The sequence below is a fragment of the Haemaphysalis longicornis genome, unplaced genomic scaffold (assembly GCF_048455015.1).
Source record: "Haemaphysalis longicornis isolate Haplotype H1 unplaced genomic scaffold, Haemaphysalis longicornis Haplotype H1 scaffold_2, whole genome shotgun sequence".
Lineage (NCBI taxonomy): Eukaryota > Metazoa > Arthropoda > Arachnida > Ixodida > Ixodidae > Haemaphysalis > Haemaphysalis longicornis.
Window position 1 is genome coordinate 215,301,191 of NW_027526295.1, and position 16,728 is coordinate 215,317,918.

General features: G+C 51.6%; 1 protein-coding gene across 2 annotated transcripts in view; it reads left to right on the forward strand.

Moving 5' to 3' along the window:
* The window catches only part of LOC144169884 (ornithine decarboxylase-like), a 42,031-nt gene extending 25,303 nt beyond the window's left edge, over positions 1-16,728 (forward strand). The window contains exons 8-11 of one of the 2 annotated variants that reach the window (XM_077699295.1): positions 659-824; positions 13,170-13,323; positions 14,398-14,501; positions 16,345-16,728. In XM_077699295.1, the coding sequence (XP_077555421.1) occupies positions 659-824; positions 13,170-13,323; positions 14,398-14,501; positions 16,345-16,641 (721 nt within the window). In that variant the 3' untranslated portion in view covers positions 16,642-16,728. The remainder of the gene's footprint in view (positions 1-658; positions 825-13,169; positions 13,324-14,397; positions 14,502-16,344) is intronic. The other variant, XM_077699294.1, reaches the window with a different exon arrangement.

A 16,728-nucleotide genomic window follows, 5' to 3' on the forward strand; every position in this document is an offset into this window, starting at 1 on the left:
CTGCGCGCCGCACCAACAGCAGCACGCAGTGGTACTTCTATGTTTACGTGCACTTACGTAACTTTCATTGTTTACCCCACCATTCTTACTGCTATAAAATGAATATGCATTACATTTGAGCGAAACTAGCTCTTTCTGCAAGCTTATAAGCCCTGCCTAACTTGCGTTTGCTTTTGCCGGTCTCAGCTCGCGCACGGCTGTGCATAAAACGTCATATGTTTTAGTGCCGGAAATAAGCTAGTAAGGAGTATGGCCATTCCCTTTTTCCTAATTAGAAAGTTTATTCGAGCGAAGTTTACGTTAAAAACGGTGTGAGTATGATTCTAACGAGGCCTTCTTTCGAATGATCCAGACTTGTGTTTTGTGTGCATGGACCCTTCAACCAGCCTTCAATGAAGCCGTTATCTGCCGTACGATATGCTACCTCCTACAATATTTCTTTCACTTTGTCACCCACAATGTATTTTTTGCGGTACCGAAGCCATGAAAGCCTCCTTTCAGATGTGCGGCATAATTCAATATCAGTAGAAATGGGAGAAATTGTACTTTATTTGTCGACATTTTTATTGTTTGTAATTTTCTGTTACTGGCTTTTTCACTCGTGGCTCTCCGAAAACATGCAGCGATTCCGTGCACAAATTATTGCTCGTCTTCGCAGGTTTCACGTGGGTGTGACACACAAGAATCCCGAAGTCTTTGCCCGCAGCATAGAGCAGGCCAAGGCCATCTTCGACCTGGCAGCCGAGATGGGGAACCCCTTGACGGTGCTCAACATCGGAGGCGGATTCCCTGGAGGTCTGCGAAGCTTGAATAAATACAAGCAGGTTAGAGCTTGTTTTTTTTTTTACATTTGCAGTTTACATTACGTCTATGAGGTGGGGCTTCGATTTCTGTGGGAAACTAAACCAAGTTAAAAACAAATAAAAACTGGAAGGTGCATGCGTTAGGGGTACATTGAATATATTTATGCTTGGCCTCAGGGAGAACAAACTCTTTGCTTAGTGTGGTTAGCACTGCAGCAAAAACTGCTAACGCAATGCCCCTATTTTGAGCCTTCGAGTATTTTCAAGCAAACTCCCAAAAGCAGCGGGATAGGCGTTCACATGGCTTTGGCGATGTGGCGTTGCCGCCGAGCTCGCCGTATCGTGCGCTACCAGCTGCATTGGCCTGCGATAAACGGCGCTTCCCTTAAATAAATTTTACAATTCGTATTTAGAACATATAAAGTTATCTATTACTACTGGTTATAAATTGCTGCGCAGTGAGGACAGCGCTTTTTAGATGGTTTCGCTAGGCGCCCAAGAACTTTTTAAAGGGACACTAAAATTAAGGGCAAAAACAAGCTGGTCTCTACCGATAGATTACGGTGCCTAGAATATGAACACTCCATTCTCGGGGCTAGCAGTTGTTAATAAGGCAGAAAACGCCAGAAACGTGAGAACAGGCGGGGATGCCCCGTACACTTTTCGGTACTACGGTTTGTGACGTCAAAAAAGTCGTGAACGGGGAGAGCTCATCGGAGAAGCATCTATAGATGGTTTCCTGAAATTAACAGTTCCAAATGGGTTGAAAACGTTAAATAAACGTATACCAAAGCTTTCCGTGAGCTCGTCGTATCTAAAAAACTCAAACTGCAGCTTTTATACACGGCCAGGCAGGCCGGTTCCCTCACTATTCATTCATCTATCATGCTTTCAGTTTCGTTTTCGAAAAGCATTGGTGCACGATTAGTGAAGTAAACAGCATAAAACTGTAACCGCTCGAGCTTCCGCAAGCCATATACCCGGCAGGAAGCAGGTAAGGTCCCTTCATTAGAAGTGGAAAAAGGAACAAGACGCACTGCTGGTGGTTAAGCGATCCGCCTGACCTTCCAATCTCCCTTTCTTCGCGCGCAGATGTGGCTATGGGTAAAGAGTGCCCTCTGCGGGTTCGAACATAATCACCCGTGGAATGAACTTACTGCGGATGGTTAGCTGAACGAACCACCCTTCTGCTTTTCCGTTCGCCTTGAACCGCCGTTGATTATCCGTATACAGTGAGCATCGCTCTGCCTTGCTGTGTTCGAGCCAGGCGGGCAATACTGCTCAACACGGCTGCCGTGGAGAGTGTTTACTTCACGCTAGGTTCACTCAACACGAGAGGAGATGATCGCCAGACGAAGTGCACTGAAGGCGCCCTCCTGAACGGTGCCAGTCGCTAACCCAGGACGCTACACTCGGTATTCGAAACGGCGCTTGTTGTCTCAAAAGCGGCTTCGCTCGCAGAATGAGGTCTGAGACACCGGTACATGTGGGCACACTGGCCGTTCGAGCATCTGAAAGCGTTTCGCCTTCCGTCAATGAAAAATCATAAACGTCCAAGCCAGCCTCTTCGGCCAGAGAAACGCTGCCGTAGTTGGCCATGGCCGGGGGACGTAAAAGCTACCGTTGGCAGCGTTCACGCTCTAGACTGCACCGCTGCTGCCAGAGCTTTGCTCCTACTTTGTGACGCAATGGCTACTCCACGAAAAAAATGAAAGGGCAGCGGGTCAGAGAAATACCAGCCTTGTTTGCTTATTTCTCAGCAAACAACGCATCGTTTTTCGTAGAACAAAAGCCGAGAGAGCTCAAAACTGTTTCAGTTTTAAAAAATCACTCAGCCTTTAGTGTCTTTAAATCTCCGCGGGCGAATATTACGCAATCCTAATCTAGTCGGATCCAGTGAAATATAGTCTGCTCGTGTACTCTACGAGGGGTGGAATCGTCCACTGGGATTAGCATCGATGCCTCAAATGAATGTCGAAATATTTCCCCTGGTGCTTCGCAAGTGTTGTTGCAATTGTTAGATGTTGAAAGATTCTACAACACCCTCTGCAGAACTCTGCTGCTTCCACGTTTTTTTAAAGTCGTATGGGGACTGCGAAAGAGATTGAACATTTATTTAGAGCAAGCGATGTGCTTCGGGTGGCGGCCCAGTGAACGGCCTCGTACAGTCGAGGTAGCCGTGAGCTCACTGGCCGTCCTGGTCGTCCCCACCAGCCGACGCTGGGATGGGACGTTGCTGCTGCGCAGCTGTATTCTTAGTTTATTTGGCGTCCTTGGTCCCATAAGCTGTGGAATGGTACCTTCTCTGGCTTCCTCATACTACCGACATCATTTATGGTATATAGCTTGGAAGGCGGTTCCCAATTTTAAATGCTTTCGGATTGGGATGTGTAACAGTATGAAAATCTGACAGGTCTGCCGGGTGTTCCGCACAAAACGCTGGGTGAAGTGAAGGGTGCTCACGCAAGTTGCTTCAAGCCAGTACTTACTCTTGTAAAAATAAATTCAACAAAGCAGTGAGAAATTTAACCCTTGTCCTTTTATACCGCGATAAATATTTAGAATTCCGCTATTTACCATTACCATTAGGCGTCGACCTCGTAGACGCCCGCAAGGCGTTGTCTCGGGGACGACTTAGGAAACGTCAAGGAGGGGGCAGGCCCTGAGTGGCTCCCGCCCACCTCCCCCCGCAGGACAATTCAATAAAGTCTTTCTCTCTCTCTCTCTCTAGAGAGGGGTGAGTTGGAGCTGGCATGCATCTCGCGAGGCTTCAAACCATAGTTTAAATGCAGAGGTTGCTGTCAGTTTGCGCTTTCTTAGTTAGCGAGCGCGAAATCCCGCAATTGCTGGTTTCACACATGTGGTCACTCCATGGGCCTGGGCATCTGGACATTTAGAGTTGTTTTCAGTTTTGGTTTTTGCTTTGCGAAAAATTAACGAAGTCTAAAGCGATGTTAGTAAATAGTGAAGGACCCCGTCCGCGTGTAGCGGATGACTTAATACCGACAGAGGTAAAAACACTACGGAAAGTATTGAACTGCTCGCAACTCTGCGTTCATAGTTTCACAAGGCTCTGCGGCGTTCATGGTGTTCGCAACGCATAACACGTAATTGTTCGGAGCTGATATGTGGCAAATAACGCGTCAACTTAAAATTCTCGGAATACCATACCTGGAAACCGACAGCCGTCCTCATCCAACAACCGTAGAAATTGTTTGACATATGTTGCGCGCCCGGCTTGAGTTGCCAGGGTTCGAGCTTTGGCATTTCGATTGTTGTGGTCATCCACCGCCGCTATTCTCGACGAAGTGTAATGAAATTATAAATACAAAGACGGCGAGGATATGATTTGGCTTTTTAAAACATGCCCATGGCGCTCACTGATGCGCCCCCTTTTCGTTTCTGGCGCCGTTAAATGAGACTTGATTTGTGTGTTCATCTGCGCGCCTGTTTTTCTTTCTGCCATATCTGTTCTACAGCTTAAATTTGCTCTTAGAGGATTCCCAGGACCCTGGAAATTGCTTTAAGCATGCACTAAGACTACCGAGGAAGCGCCGCGCCAGGAATCTCTGAATGAAAAGCGAAGCCCCATTCCAGATAGCCCCATTCCAGATAGCCCCATTCCAAGCTCTCGAAAAGCGAAGCCGTGAACGAGCGAGATTGGAAGAACAAAACTTTATTCATGAGCATAAGGGCTGATGCCAGGGCACTGGACAGGTGCAGAGAACCCCTAGTCAGCGATTCCCGCACTGCGGCTTGCCATCCGGGCCCTCTTCACGAAATATCGCTAGTCTTAGGGTCAACTCGGCCAGACGAGTCCTCCACTGTTCATTAGAGGGGACGGGGCGAGAGGGGGGAGGGGGCACGGGGTAAATAAGAGGTTTGTTGGCACTCTTACACTTGGTGGTACAGGGTGCGAAGCATAAGACAGAAATTGCAGACGGAGGGATATAGTCGGGTAGAGAGCATATAAAAAAGAGGCATTTTCCCTAATCGCAAATCGTTTACACACCTAAATAAATCACAAAAAATGCAAGTGAATAGAATATATACTAATCCATTCTGTTATTTGATGTTATCTGTTACTATCGGCCTTGTATTCGCATCGCCTTTAAAAACAGAAACCCCTCAAGGCCTTTTCCACGTGGTCAGGCCGTGAAGCCGAAAGACTCCGAATCACTCTGACTGCAGTGGGCGTGAATGTACCAGCATTTGTGAATTTGCATAGCGAGGGGACATTGGAGTTCTACTTTATCAGAGTTGACTTTATGCCTGGGCGTCGCCTGTTAGAATGCGGAGCGGAACATGCCAAAGACATGATTTTACCATCGGAACCCTTCTTCCCCGTTCCTCTCAAAGTGGCAGCTATGGTCGGCCAATCTATCAGATTACTAAATCGAAGCTTTCTATGCCTTACTGCTGGCGTCTGGCGCGCTACAAAACGCACTACAGCAAAGCCAACTTTACACAAGCGCCTCATGAGTAAAAAAAAAACGCGTCCCGTGGTCCGCATCGAACCCGGGTACGTTGCGTTATGAAGCCCGTCTATACGACTGCAGCATTCCGACACGGTCGACGCGGAGCGCAAAACCGTTCCTGCGTAGATCTGACGCTTGAAAACGAGGCAGGACCGCTATCCGCCTACCACAGCGATCACAAGGCCATATTGTGCAACTGTAAAGTCGTCGATGCAAGCGGGAACGAGTAAATAATGAAAACCTCTCGGTTCAATAAAGGCAATGTCTTTATTACGTGTCTTTATTCAACATAACGGTTACGTACTAACCTCAGTGATCACTCCACTACATTCATTCTTGCTTTGACTTTGGCACTTATTCATTTGCATCCCATACAAGAAAGCTTCAACTCACCTCACCTAGCGACGTAGGAGTAACCAGCAATAAGGTGCTTCGTGGGTGCCTACAGTACCAGCATACCCGTTCCAAAATAGGCCACGTTAAGACTTCTGTGTCCATAACATAACGTAGGATGGTAAGTGCGTAAGAAGGCTGGACTGGACTGGGCTGGAAATGACTTTATTCACATCGATCCTGCAGTGGGCGGGGGTTTGTTAGGACCCCCGTCCCGACGCGGCCCGTCGTCGCATCTTCTTCGCTACCCTACTAGGCGCAAGCCCCTTTCCCGAATCCATGCTTTTTGAGTGCGATGAAGACCTGCTGGATGACACATTCTTGCTCCGTCTTGCCTCTCGATTCGATGGCTTCCTGTAGCCGTGCCGGGCACTCTTCGAAGCTGGCTCCTTCTGAGTCGGTGCCGTAGTCCCACATGATGTGCCACCGGTTGGTCGGCCCCCTTTTGCATATCTCGCGTAGGCCGCTTGTGTACTCTTCTGGGTACATGCAAGGTAGTGCCGCCGGTGACGTGACCGACGCCGTCTGTAGCTTTCTGAGAATCGCCGCCTCTGAGAGAGAGAGAGAGAGAGATAGAATCAACTTTAATAGAGCCCATTAAGTGGTTAGTGCACGCAGCCACCAAATGGGGTGGAACCTTCTTTGCGGGTCCCATATGCATCCAGCAGCTCCTGGCCCCTGACTGCCAGCGCGAGTTGGGTCGTCAGGTCGAGGCTGGACAACAAGGTCGCCCATCGCTCTCGGGGATTGGGGTTGGGGAAGTTGGGGGGAGGGGGTGGTGGGGGGTTCTTGAGGTGAGTGCACTCGGCTATGACGTGTGCCAGGGTGCCTTCCTTGCTCTTGCAGAACGGGCACTTGATATCGTGTTCCTCCGGGTACATTTTGTGTAAGAGGACGGGATGCGCCAGCGACCCCGCCTGTAGTCTGCGTACGATCGTCTGTTGGTTCCTGTTGAGGTGCCGGTGAGGTCCGGGGAACCTACACCTGCCTTCCCTGTATAGCTCGGTAATGTCTCTGTAGCTCGTGACGGGGCGTGGTAGTCCCGGCTCGTCCTCGGCCCGGTTGGTCAGTTCGCGGGCGTAGTGGTCGGCGAGTTCGTTGACTTCCACCTGCGAGTGAGCCGGCACCCACACGAGATCTATGGCTCGTCCCGGTGGCCTGCGTCTGGATAGAAGCGCTAGTGCGGCAGGAGAGACCCTTCCCTTGCGATAGCTTGCGTAGGCCATTTTGGAGTCCGTGACCACTGTCTTCGCTCCCGGCTGTGCGAGGGCGAGGGCCACGGCCAGTTCTTCGGCTTCGGACGGGTTCGTCGTTCTGATTGACGCGCTGGTGACCAGTCTGTCGATGGTGGTGACGACCGCCGTCGCTCTGGTTCCATGTTTGGGTAGCGAGGCGTCCGCGTATAAAATCTCCGGGTCCTCTTCCAGCTGCCGGGCTAGTGTTCTGGCCCTCGCGGAGCGTCTCTCGTCGTTTCTCCCCGGATGCATGTTCCTGGGGAGCGGTTTAGTCTTTATTTCATCCCTCCATTCCTGGGGTAGCGTTTCCGTCGTCGGTTGCGGTTGGATATTCCATCCCACCTTGCGCATAACGGCCCGGCCGTGCTCGGTTCGCCTGAGCCGTATTCTTTGGTTGGAAAGGTGGGGTTCCACCAGTTCTGCCACCGTGTTATGCTTGCCCATGCCCAGCAACTTCTGCGTAGACGAGTGGACGGGCAAGCCCATGGCGAGCTTTACCGCTTTCCTGATCGTCGTGTTCAGCGTTTCTCGGTCCGCCTTTGTAGCTGGAGGTACGGGGCGGAATACGTGATGTACGACACGATAAACGCCTAGACCAGGCCAGGGCGTCGTCTTCTTTTATGCCTCGGTTCTTGTTGGTGACCCTGCGGATCATGCTTAAGATTTGTTCGGACGTTGTCTTGATCTTGTTGAAAGCTGCGTACGCCTTTCCGTCGTCCCTAAGCAGGAGTCCTAGGATCCGGATCTGCTGCGTGGGCTTGATTTCTGTTCCTTCGATGCTGACCACCACGTTCGGCGGCGGCTCTTTCTTCGGTCTGCCGGGTTGCACCATGAGTAGTTCCGACTTCTGCGGGGCGCAGCTCAGGCCGCATGTTTTTGCGTACTCGTGGATGGTCGTTGCCGCTCTCTGCAAGGCTTCCTCCACCCAGGCATCGGACCCCGCGCGGTACGTCCACACCGTTATTTCGTCGGCGTAGAACGCGTGGTCGACGCCTTTGATTTTGTTTAGTAACTGGGGCAGTGGCAGGAGGGCCAGATTGAAGAGCAGAGGCGACAAGACCGATCCCTGAGGGGTGCCGCTATCTCCGAGTTCTATTGGCTCCGACTGTTCCTCTCCTATCCGGATGGTCGCCGTTCTCTTTGTCAGAAAGTCTTTGACCTAACTGTACAATCTGCAGCCGCAGCCCGTCTTGCGCAAGTTCTCAAGCACGCTGGAGTGTGACACGTTGTCGGAGGCACCCTTGAGGTCCAGTGCCAGTATACCGCGTGGTGCGTGTCTGGATGCCTTCTTGATCACCAGTTCGTGCAGCTGGACGAAGACGTCTTGCGTGCTCAGGTGCTGACTGAACCCGTAAATGGTCGCCGGCATCTGGCCCGTCTCGTCCAGGAATCCTCCGAGTCTTCTGAGGACCGTGCGCTCCATTACCTTGCCCACGCAGGATGTTGGCGAGATCGGTCGCATGTTCTCGATCGTCAGAGGCTTGCCCGGTTTAGGTATGAACCTCACCTCGGCTTCTTTCCACTCTGCGGGCAGCTCCGAGCGTTCCCAGTTTCTGTTGATGTGCCTTAGGAGCTCGTGAGCCACTGCATCGCTATATCGCTCATGTTGTTCAGTAATTTGTATGTTATGGCGTCCGTGCCGGGCGCGCTGTTCTTGTTGCTTTCGTCAATTGCCGTTAGCAGCTCCGTGATGATGCAGGGCTCGTCCATCTTCGCATTTTCCGGTCCCCCATACTCCTCAGGTATCGGGAACTGTCCCTTTTCCGTCTTCAGATACCTTGCTTCGAGATCCGCCATGAGTCTCTGACCGTCTCCTCCGTAGACGTTCAACACCTTGGTGTGGTTGCGATTGGTTGCAGACTTTCTGCTTAGCGGGTCGATCAGGTGTCTGAGCAGGCACCAGGTCCTTCGCGCCGACAGCTTGCCCGGCACTCCGTCGCAGGTGCTCATCCAATTTTCGCGGCACAGCTTGGCGGCGTATTCGGAGATTTGCTTGTTGAGCAGCGCTATGCGTTTGACCAGCTTCTTGTTGCGTCTCTGGCGTTTTCACCTCCGCGTGAGGGAGTGTCGCGCCGCCCACATGTGGGCGAGTTTGGCATCGACGAACGGTGTCTGTGCCGTTGTGGTCACTACCTGCGTGAACTTATCGAGCGCAGTTTTTTGCTCTTTCGCCCACTCCGTGTATGTCCTTTGGCTGGTGTCCTCCGCTTCTTCCTCGGGAGTCTCCTCCACTTTTTCCGTCCACTTGCGCATGCGGTCCCAGTCGGTGATTCTGGCCTTGCCGAGGGCCGCCCGGACGCTGGGTCCCTTGATTGTTATGCTGAGGATGTTGTGATCCGATCCGAGGTCGACCTCCTCATTGCGCCAGGTAGTGTCTAAGGATCCCGCCAGCCATGACAGATCCGGTATGGTGTCGCGGCTCGCGCTGTTACCCCGTCGAGTCGCAACGCCCGGCTCGTTGAGGAGTGCCATCTCCTGGTCTTCCATCACCTTCGCGATGGCCTTTCCGTGTTTGGACTGAAATTTGTAGCCCCATGTGGTGTGCGGGGCGTTGAAGTCACCGAGGATCAGGAGCGGCCTGCTCCACGCCAACTGTTCGCCTGGCTCACCATCTTGTCAAAGTCGTACTTCCTGCGTGACGGTCGGTAGTACGCGCTCATCACGAACAGGTTTCTGCTGCTTCCGATGGTTCTCGTGTGGATCTCGACCAGGGTGTGCTTGCAGCCCTCTTGAGCCGTGAGGTGCTGGGTTGCTGCCACGTTGTTGCGCACCAGGATCGCCGTGCCCCCTTCCGTCAGGTCCATGTAGGAGACGTATCCCGGTAGTCTGGGTCTGCTGTGCGTCTCCTGTAACGCAATCACGTCCGGCTTCTGGTCAAGGCCGTCAATGTGTAGTTGAAGTTCGGCAGCCTTGTTGCGGATGCCCCGGCAGTTCCATTGATAAATTAACGTTGTCTCCCCCCCGCATGATCTCTTCTTACGGTTTGGGCTCATCTTCGTCCGAAGTAGTTACGCGGCCGCGTCTGCTCGCAACCGTCTCCTTGATTCTACAGGTGCGACCCTTTTTCAAGGCCGAAAATCGGCTCTTTGCGGTCATTGCGGCCACCTTGGCGGCTTGCCGCTCTTGCTTGATTGACATGCCCTTCACCTGGGTTTCCATAGCTTGCAGTTCAGCTCGAATGCCGCCGTACTGTTCCGTAATTTGATTGATGGCCGCTAGGATCGCTGACATGTCGCCCCCTTGCGGCGGTTGCTGTTTCAGACTACACTGTGGCGTCACCGTCTCCTCGCGCCTCGAGGTTTCGGCGTCCATCTCCTCTTGGTTCGTCTGCGCCGACGTGGACGGGCTCGCCTCTCCTGGCGCGACACTAGACGAGGGTGGGTCCCTTCGTGGCACTTTGCGATTTGCGTTAGCGTCCCCGGACGCTTCGTTTGGTTCGACTGCCCGAGCCGCGGCCCTACCGCTAGCTAGCGCATCCATTTTCTCCATCAGTGCCGTGATTTGCATGTTCTGCAATTGGATCTGAGTGTTTTGCTTTTCTATGGGCTTTTTGAGTTCTGCGCACTCGCCGCACTCTTTCCGAGTCTCGGTGTTTTGATTCATGGTTGCGGGGGGAGGGGAGGGAGGGGGCTTGAGAGGAGGAAACTCCTTCTCGTTAGCGAGAGCGACGGGAGACCTGTCGGTCCAGCCCACCTTTTTTTCGGCGTTCCTCCGTCGACTTGATCCGCCCCGGGCTCTCGACCTGGACCTGGATCTCGAACGGGACTCCTGCCGTCGCCCGCTCCTGCTCCGGCTGCCGCATCTAGCCACCGTCTCCCAGCGGCGGCCCCGGGGGCCGGCCGATGGCGTCCGGCCAGCCCCCTTTGGGGCGTCTCGGGACCGGGAACGTTGGCGGCTCTGGTGTTCGCCCTCACGGGTTGGTGTTCTCGAGCTGCTCCGCGAAGAGCTGCTACGTTGGGGTAACCCTGTAGGACCTCTGTTTCCTGGGTTCTCTTCGTCTTTCGCCCGGCGGCGCTCCCAGCGCCAGCGTCGTACCACGTACGGTGTCTTGAATCGTGCCTTGCAGGCTCGGTCGGCGGTGAGGTGCTTGCCGCCGCACAGGCCGCACGTGGGGATGCAGGTGTGCTCTGCGTCCGGGTTGGCGATGCCGCATCCCCGGCATATGCGGTTTTGGGGACTGGGGCACACGTCCATGCGATGATCGACGCGGCCGCACTGGTAGCAGACGTCTATCTGCTTGCGGTGTAACGAGCACTACATCAGCAGGTTGCCGTAGCGGACGTAGTTTGGGACTTTGGGCCCCGTGAAGGTGATTACGACGGACTTGGTCTTGCCAATCCGGCTCGCCTGAAGTGCCGTCGGGTTGTGCTCGTGGACCACCAGCTCTTGTATTTCTTGGGCGGTGTCCGTTAGCGGGATGCCCCGTATAACTCCCTTGACTGTACCGTGGGGCGCCGATTCGTACGCGCTCACCTCGTGGACCATCCCGTTGATGACGATGCGCTCCACCTGGGCGTACTTGTCGGCATTCTCCCTCTTCGGTGTGCTTACGCCGCCTCTGAGAATCGTCGTCTGAGAATCGTTCGCCGCTCAGTGCCCGATGGGGCAGGGGGTATTCTCTTTTGGACTGTGGCCCGTTCTGTAGTGCTTCGCCGTAACCTCGGGCTCTCCCTTTGGTCGCCTCCTTATCAGCAGGTCACCTCCTTATCAGCAAGTCTGATAGAGGGTTTGCTAATGCATCTGCTGTTTTCCATAATATGAAACGCCTACACAACCTCGCGGGTGAGCCGATTTTTGCGTCGATACAACACCTGAGTATCTTCAAAGCCGGGGTTGCATTTGCACTTGCCACAGTGCGCGGTTAGATGTGCACCGTTATCAGCCTTTAGTTTGTTGCTGTGCTCGCGCAGGCGTGTGTTGAGGCATCGACCAGTCTGGCCCACATACATCGAACCACACAATAAGGGTAGGCAGTAACCAACCCCCAGCCGGCACTGTTCAAAGGACACGTTGTGGTACTCCTAGCACCCTCCCCGCCTACGGTTCTGCGCCTTCGCTTTTTTCTCAATTGCGGGGAAGACACGAGAAAGTTTATTCGGGGCTGAGAATACCGCAGCAACACCATACTTGTTAGCGACACTCCTTAACCTATGTGATAGCTGGTGGACATAAGGGATTACCGCGTACTTTTTTCGTTTAGCCTCATCCTGGCCCTTCTACACTGGTTCTCCATTAGTTTTCACCTATTTCTTTAGCACCTGACTGACGCCTACCAGTTCCCTGTCTGGTTAACAGGTCGCTTCAAGTCTCTGCGTTTGCAGAACGAAGCTTTCACAAACCGTGTGGAAGCAGGACTTTTCCAGGTCAGGTTGAAGGCACGACTTCAGAATCCCCCACTTAGCTAACTTCGAGTTTCCCGAGCCCTGTGTGCCCCGTCTTTGCGCTGATTTTTTCCCCTCGTGAACAAGTACCAACTAGCCCAATTGACAGTCCTTCTGCAGCGCGCGTGCCTCCCTGTGGGCCGTATCGTTGTGGTTCTGCGCGTGGGACGAGCATTCGCCAGCGTGCGCCGGAATTCACCTGACTTCCACCCTGGAGTTTCCTCTGGTATCCGACCTCTTGATCTTGATTGCTTTGCTGCTTTCGCATCCGTTCGCCAGGTTTCGGACGGCTTCTTTGTTGTCGCTCAGTATCGTGTCGCAGTCGGCTTCGGTTATTGCTAGGGCGATTTCCTCGGCCTCCGTGGCGTTCACGCACTTTCCCGTTCTTGTGTTGATCGTGACCGCAACGAATCTGCCTTGGCCGTAGTCCGCCGCGTCGACGCATCTCGTTCTCGGGTCGTCGCCGTGTTGCTCGACGATGTACTTAGCATTGCTTGTGATTTTTCTATTGTAGGTTTTGTCCGCCCTGAGTGAAGTTCGAACCCATATAAGCCATCCCCAAATGTTTATATGATTGTGGACCTCGCTTGGATTGTCCCCAGTTTCACTATTTTTTCATCTGCTTGTGTACATCAAGCGCATTTTCTGACGCCGTCACTGTTATTTAAATTTTAATCATGTGCAAGTACGGAAGGGGTTCATGTGTTGTTCAGTACATGTACGGGCATGTTATAGTGTTTTTTGTTGCATGAGAATGACGCTGGTCCAAACTAGCAGCAACCATGAAATATCGAAGCCAACAGTCTTCAGAGAACACGCTAGACCCTGCCTAAATAATTCTTGTGCTTGCTGCCGTTGACGCGGCTGGTCACCTCGCAGGTTTGCGAGTGCATTCGACGTGCAACCGATCGGCACTTTCCTATTTCGAGCGGCGTGCAAATCATTGCCGAGCCCGGCCAATTCTTCGTGTCGTCTGCCTATGCACTTGGCGTACGTGTCGTCGGAAAGAGGCGCCGGCAGGTTCTTGTGGACGGTGGGTGCACAATTTTATGCATGCAGCTTTACATACCTCCGGATCTATCAGTTATGCGCTAATTTGTGTTAATGAAGGGGAGAATATTCATTTACGATGTTAACGTTAGGTTACATTGAGAAGTGATATACAAATTGTCTGCACAGTAATTGCTTAGCAGGCTAAGTAATATTCAGAGTTTGCGGCTTATTTGCGCGCCCGCGCTTCTCTCTCTCTCTCTCTCTCTCTCTCTCTCTCTCTCTCTCTCTCTCTCTCTCTCTCTCTCTCTCTCTCTCTAACTCTTTGTGTGTGCGTGCGTGTGTGCCTGTACGTGCGCATACGCGTCTGTGTGTGTGTGCGCGCGTGTGTGTGTGCGTGCGTGCGTGTGGGTGTGTGTGTGTGTGCGCGTGCATGCATGCGTGCGCACATGTGTGTGTGTGTGTGTGCGAGCGTGTGCGAGCGTGTGTGTGCGTGCGTGCGCGTGTGTGCTCGTGTGTGCGCGTGTGTGTAAGCATGCGTGCATGTGTACGTGTCTCTGTCCCCGTCGGTGTTTTATTCTATGTATTTCCGCTAAAATCTCTTTTATGGTTACCAAATAGGTCAAGATATGTGTGCATCAGGTGAGATATCGGTGAATCCCATGACAAACCACTATACCGCCCGTGCGGTAATTTTTACAGTGAAGGCATAATGACTCGCTAGGTATTTCTTGCTGTCGTTGCCCCTCAGGAAGACACGCTTTGTGACAAGATCTGCTAAAGCTTAACTTTGGGCTAGTTGGGTACACATGGCACCATTCCTAAGGTGACAAGATCTGCCTTTTCCCGATTGCTGTGTACCTTTGAATATAATGTAGCTATCCTATAAAGATCAAACTGCTTTTGGCTAATAAGATGACTGTATCATTACGCATAGTTTCACTTACTTGTCATGATGGGTTAGTTTTCGTTCCACTCAGAACCCGGTGCAACGAATCAGGCAGGCATCGGGATATCCGAGCGCATGTTTGAAGCCACCCTGCCACCAATTGTGAACATTGATTGTCATAAATGGTCCCCACAGGAATTGCAAATGGTGTTGTCCTCTGCATTTTAGGCCTTCCTCAGGTACACCAGGACGTGTTCTTAAACGAAAGCCGGGACAACTGCATCTCTCGGCATTTGTACGAGTACTCGGACGTCCGGATCTGGCCCCTGGAGGTAGACGGAAGAGCTCTATATTGTACTATCGCATTGTGCCTTGTATATTGATAAGCTCTATCCCGCTGTGCATCTCTATCGCATGATTTGTCGCTGGTCTTCGCCTGTCAGTGCTGGCGGCCACAATAGCCAACACGCACAAGAAGTTATATTTTAGCTACGTATGCTTGTGCTGAGAGGTTTACCTTACCACGAAACGAACAAAACAAAAACTAGACATGAATGCAACCGATATTCTCTTCCAACAAACGTTTCAGCGCTTGGAACGTTTTGGAACCTTGAAACGTTTTCTTTGCTTAAAAAGCGCATACGGAAGTGCTACTCGTTCTTATGTTGCTATGTTGGTTTTTCACGGGCGATTGGTAGACTTGTGGATCGTAGTTCCTGCGTTTCTCTACATTTGTTTCTTTTTAATTTTACAGTTTTCATTCTGTCAATTACTTTAGTATCCATCAAGTGCGTTTATATTACTGCCTTAGTTTTGATATACATTATCCCTGCTATGCTTGAGACATTTGGTTTTTGGAGTGGCGCCATGCGATCCGCTGCGGAACGCTTGGCCATCCGGAACTATGGGAGCTTAGTTGTAACAGGGAATGTAGTAAAAAAAAAACGAATTCAGCCAATACTGATCACCCTTACTATTATTACACCTGTTTCTTGTACCATAATTTCTGAAGGAATATTCTTCAAACAAAGGTATTAAACCCTTCGGCTGAAAATGCAGCTGCAGTTCTGTCCTACGGGCTACCACACAAGACGCTGAGGACCATAGAAATAAGACGCTTTGTCTTATTCGAAACGTGGTTTGACTTTTTGGCGGCCTCCTGGCGGCCTTTTTCTGCAGTTATTTTCACTATCCTAATTTTATAGCCAATATTCTTTAGCTAAAGGGCGCAACCAACAGGGTTCCAGAACTTTGTGGGTCTTCGGCATCGTCTGTCAGCAAAAACCGGTAACTCATTGGTGACAGGTGCACTTTGTAGTGAAAGTTGATTTTATCGCAAAGCCCTGAATATACGTTAACACAAATTCTCATATAGTCTGTAAGTACACCTGTTTCATGCATCCGTATCCGGAAGGGACCTTCACAGCAAGTGATTCCAGCGAGTTGATGATTAGGACTATAGTAACTGTAGAAATCAGGACTGCATAGCAAGGTGCACTGCAAGGTCACAGACACGAGAGTTTCAGGCATGGATAAAGGGGCTGGGTAAGGTTATTGCAAAATTTTGGTACTACTAACACTGTCACGGACGAAGCCGGTTGGCACACACAGGACACTACCTATAGCGGCTTGTGAATAACCACGTGTTTCGTCTTTCTCTGTGTCAGAGCTACCAAATTTTGCAATGGCCTACCAACAGGCCTAAACCAGTATTTCCGAGTAGCTAAGGCCGCGGCGGAGGGGCATAGTTTTAACAGCAGACGTCAGAACAAAGGCGTAAATGACGCCACTGGTAGTTATGACGTCATTTCTGGTGACTTGATCAGTCGTGAAGTCCGGACAGTGCAGTGAAGCAGATATGAAGGTAGAACCATTGAGTTTAATATCCGCAGAGAGGCGGAAGACAGCAGTGGAGACACGTACTTAGTAGCCACGACTAAGCGAGAACCGGTGCTGTGGCTGATTGTGTATTATAGAACCAGGGACCTTCTGTTTTATGCGAAGTGACGCTGAAATAATTTTCAAAGTCCCCTCAAATAACCACGTGCGGGCAGTTTGCCAAAATTGCATACATATATCAGAAACGGGTGTACGTCGACCGCTCTCTCTCAACTGATGCCGTGCTTGGCAAGATTTTTTTTATCGTTTATAATGAATTCCTTCAAATACCCGCAGGAGCCCCTCGAAAGACCTCGAGACGTGCTTACCACGCTGTGGGGCGGGACGTGTAACCCGCTGGATTGCATCGAAGCCAGGAAGCCTTTCTTCGATGTGCGCGTCGACGAGTGGCTCCTAATGGACAACTTGGGAGCGTACACACTGAGCTTCGCTTGCGGTTTCAACGGCACCGGCTTTCCTCCCGTCCACTACATCGCCCCACCGTCAGCTGTTTCCGCAATCCGAGAAGTGATCGCCGGCTCACCCCTACAAAGTGGCTACACACAGCCCGAAGAAGTTCTCAGGAAGGACTGAAGAAGTTATCCGAATGAGCTAGTGGATATTCAAAATTTCTATATTTCATTTCATTTACTTTGTTATAAACGAAGTCACTTTCCCTTT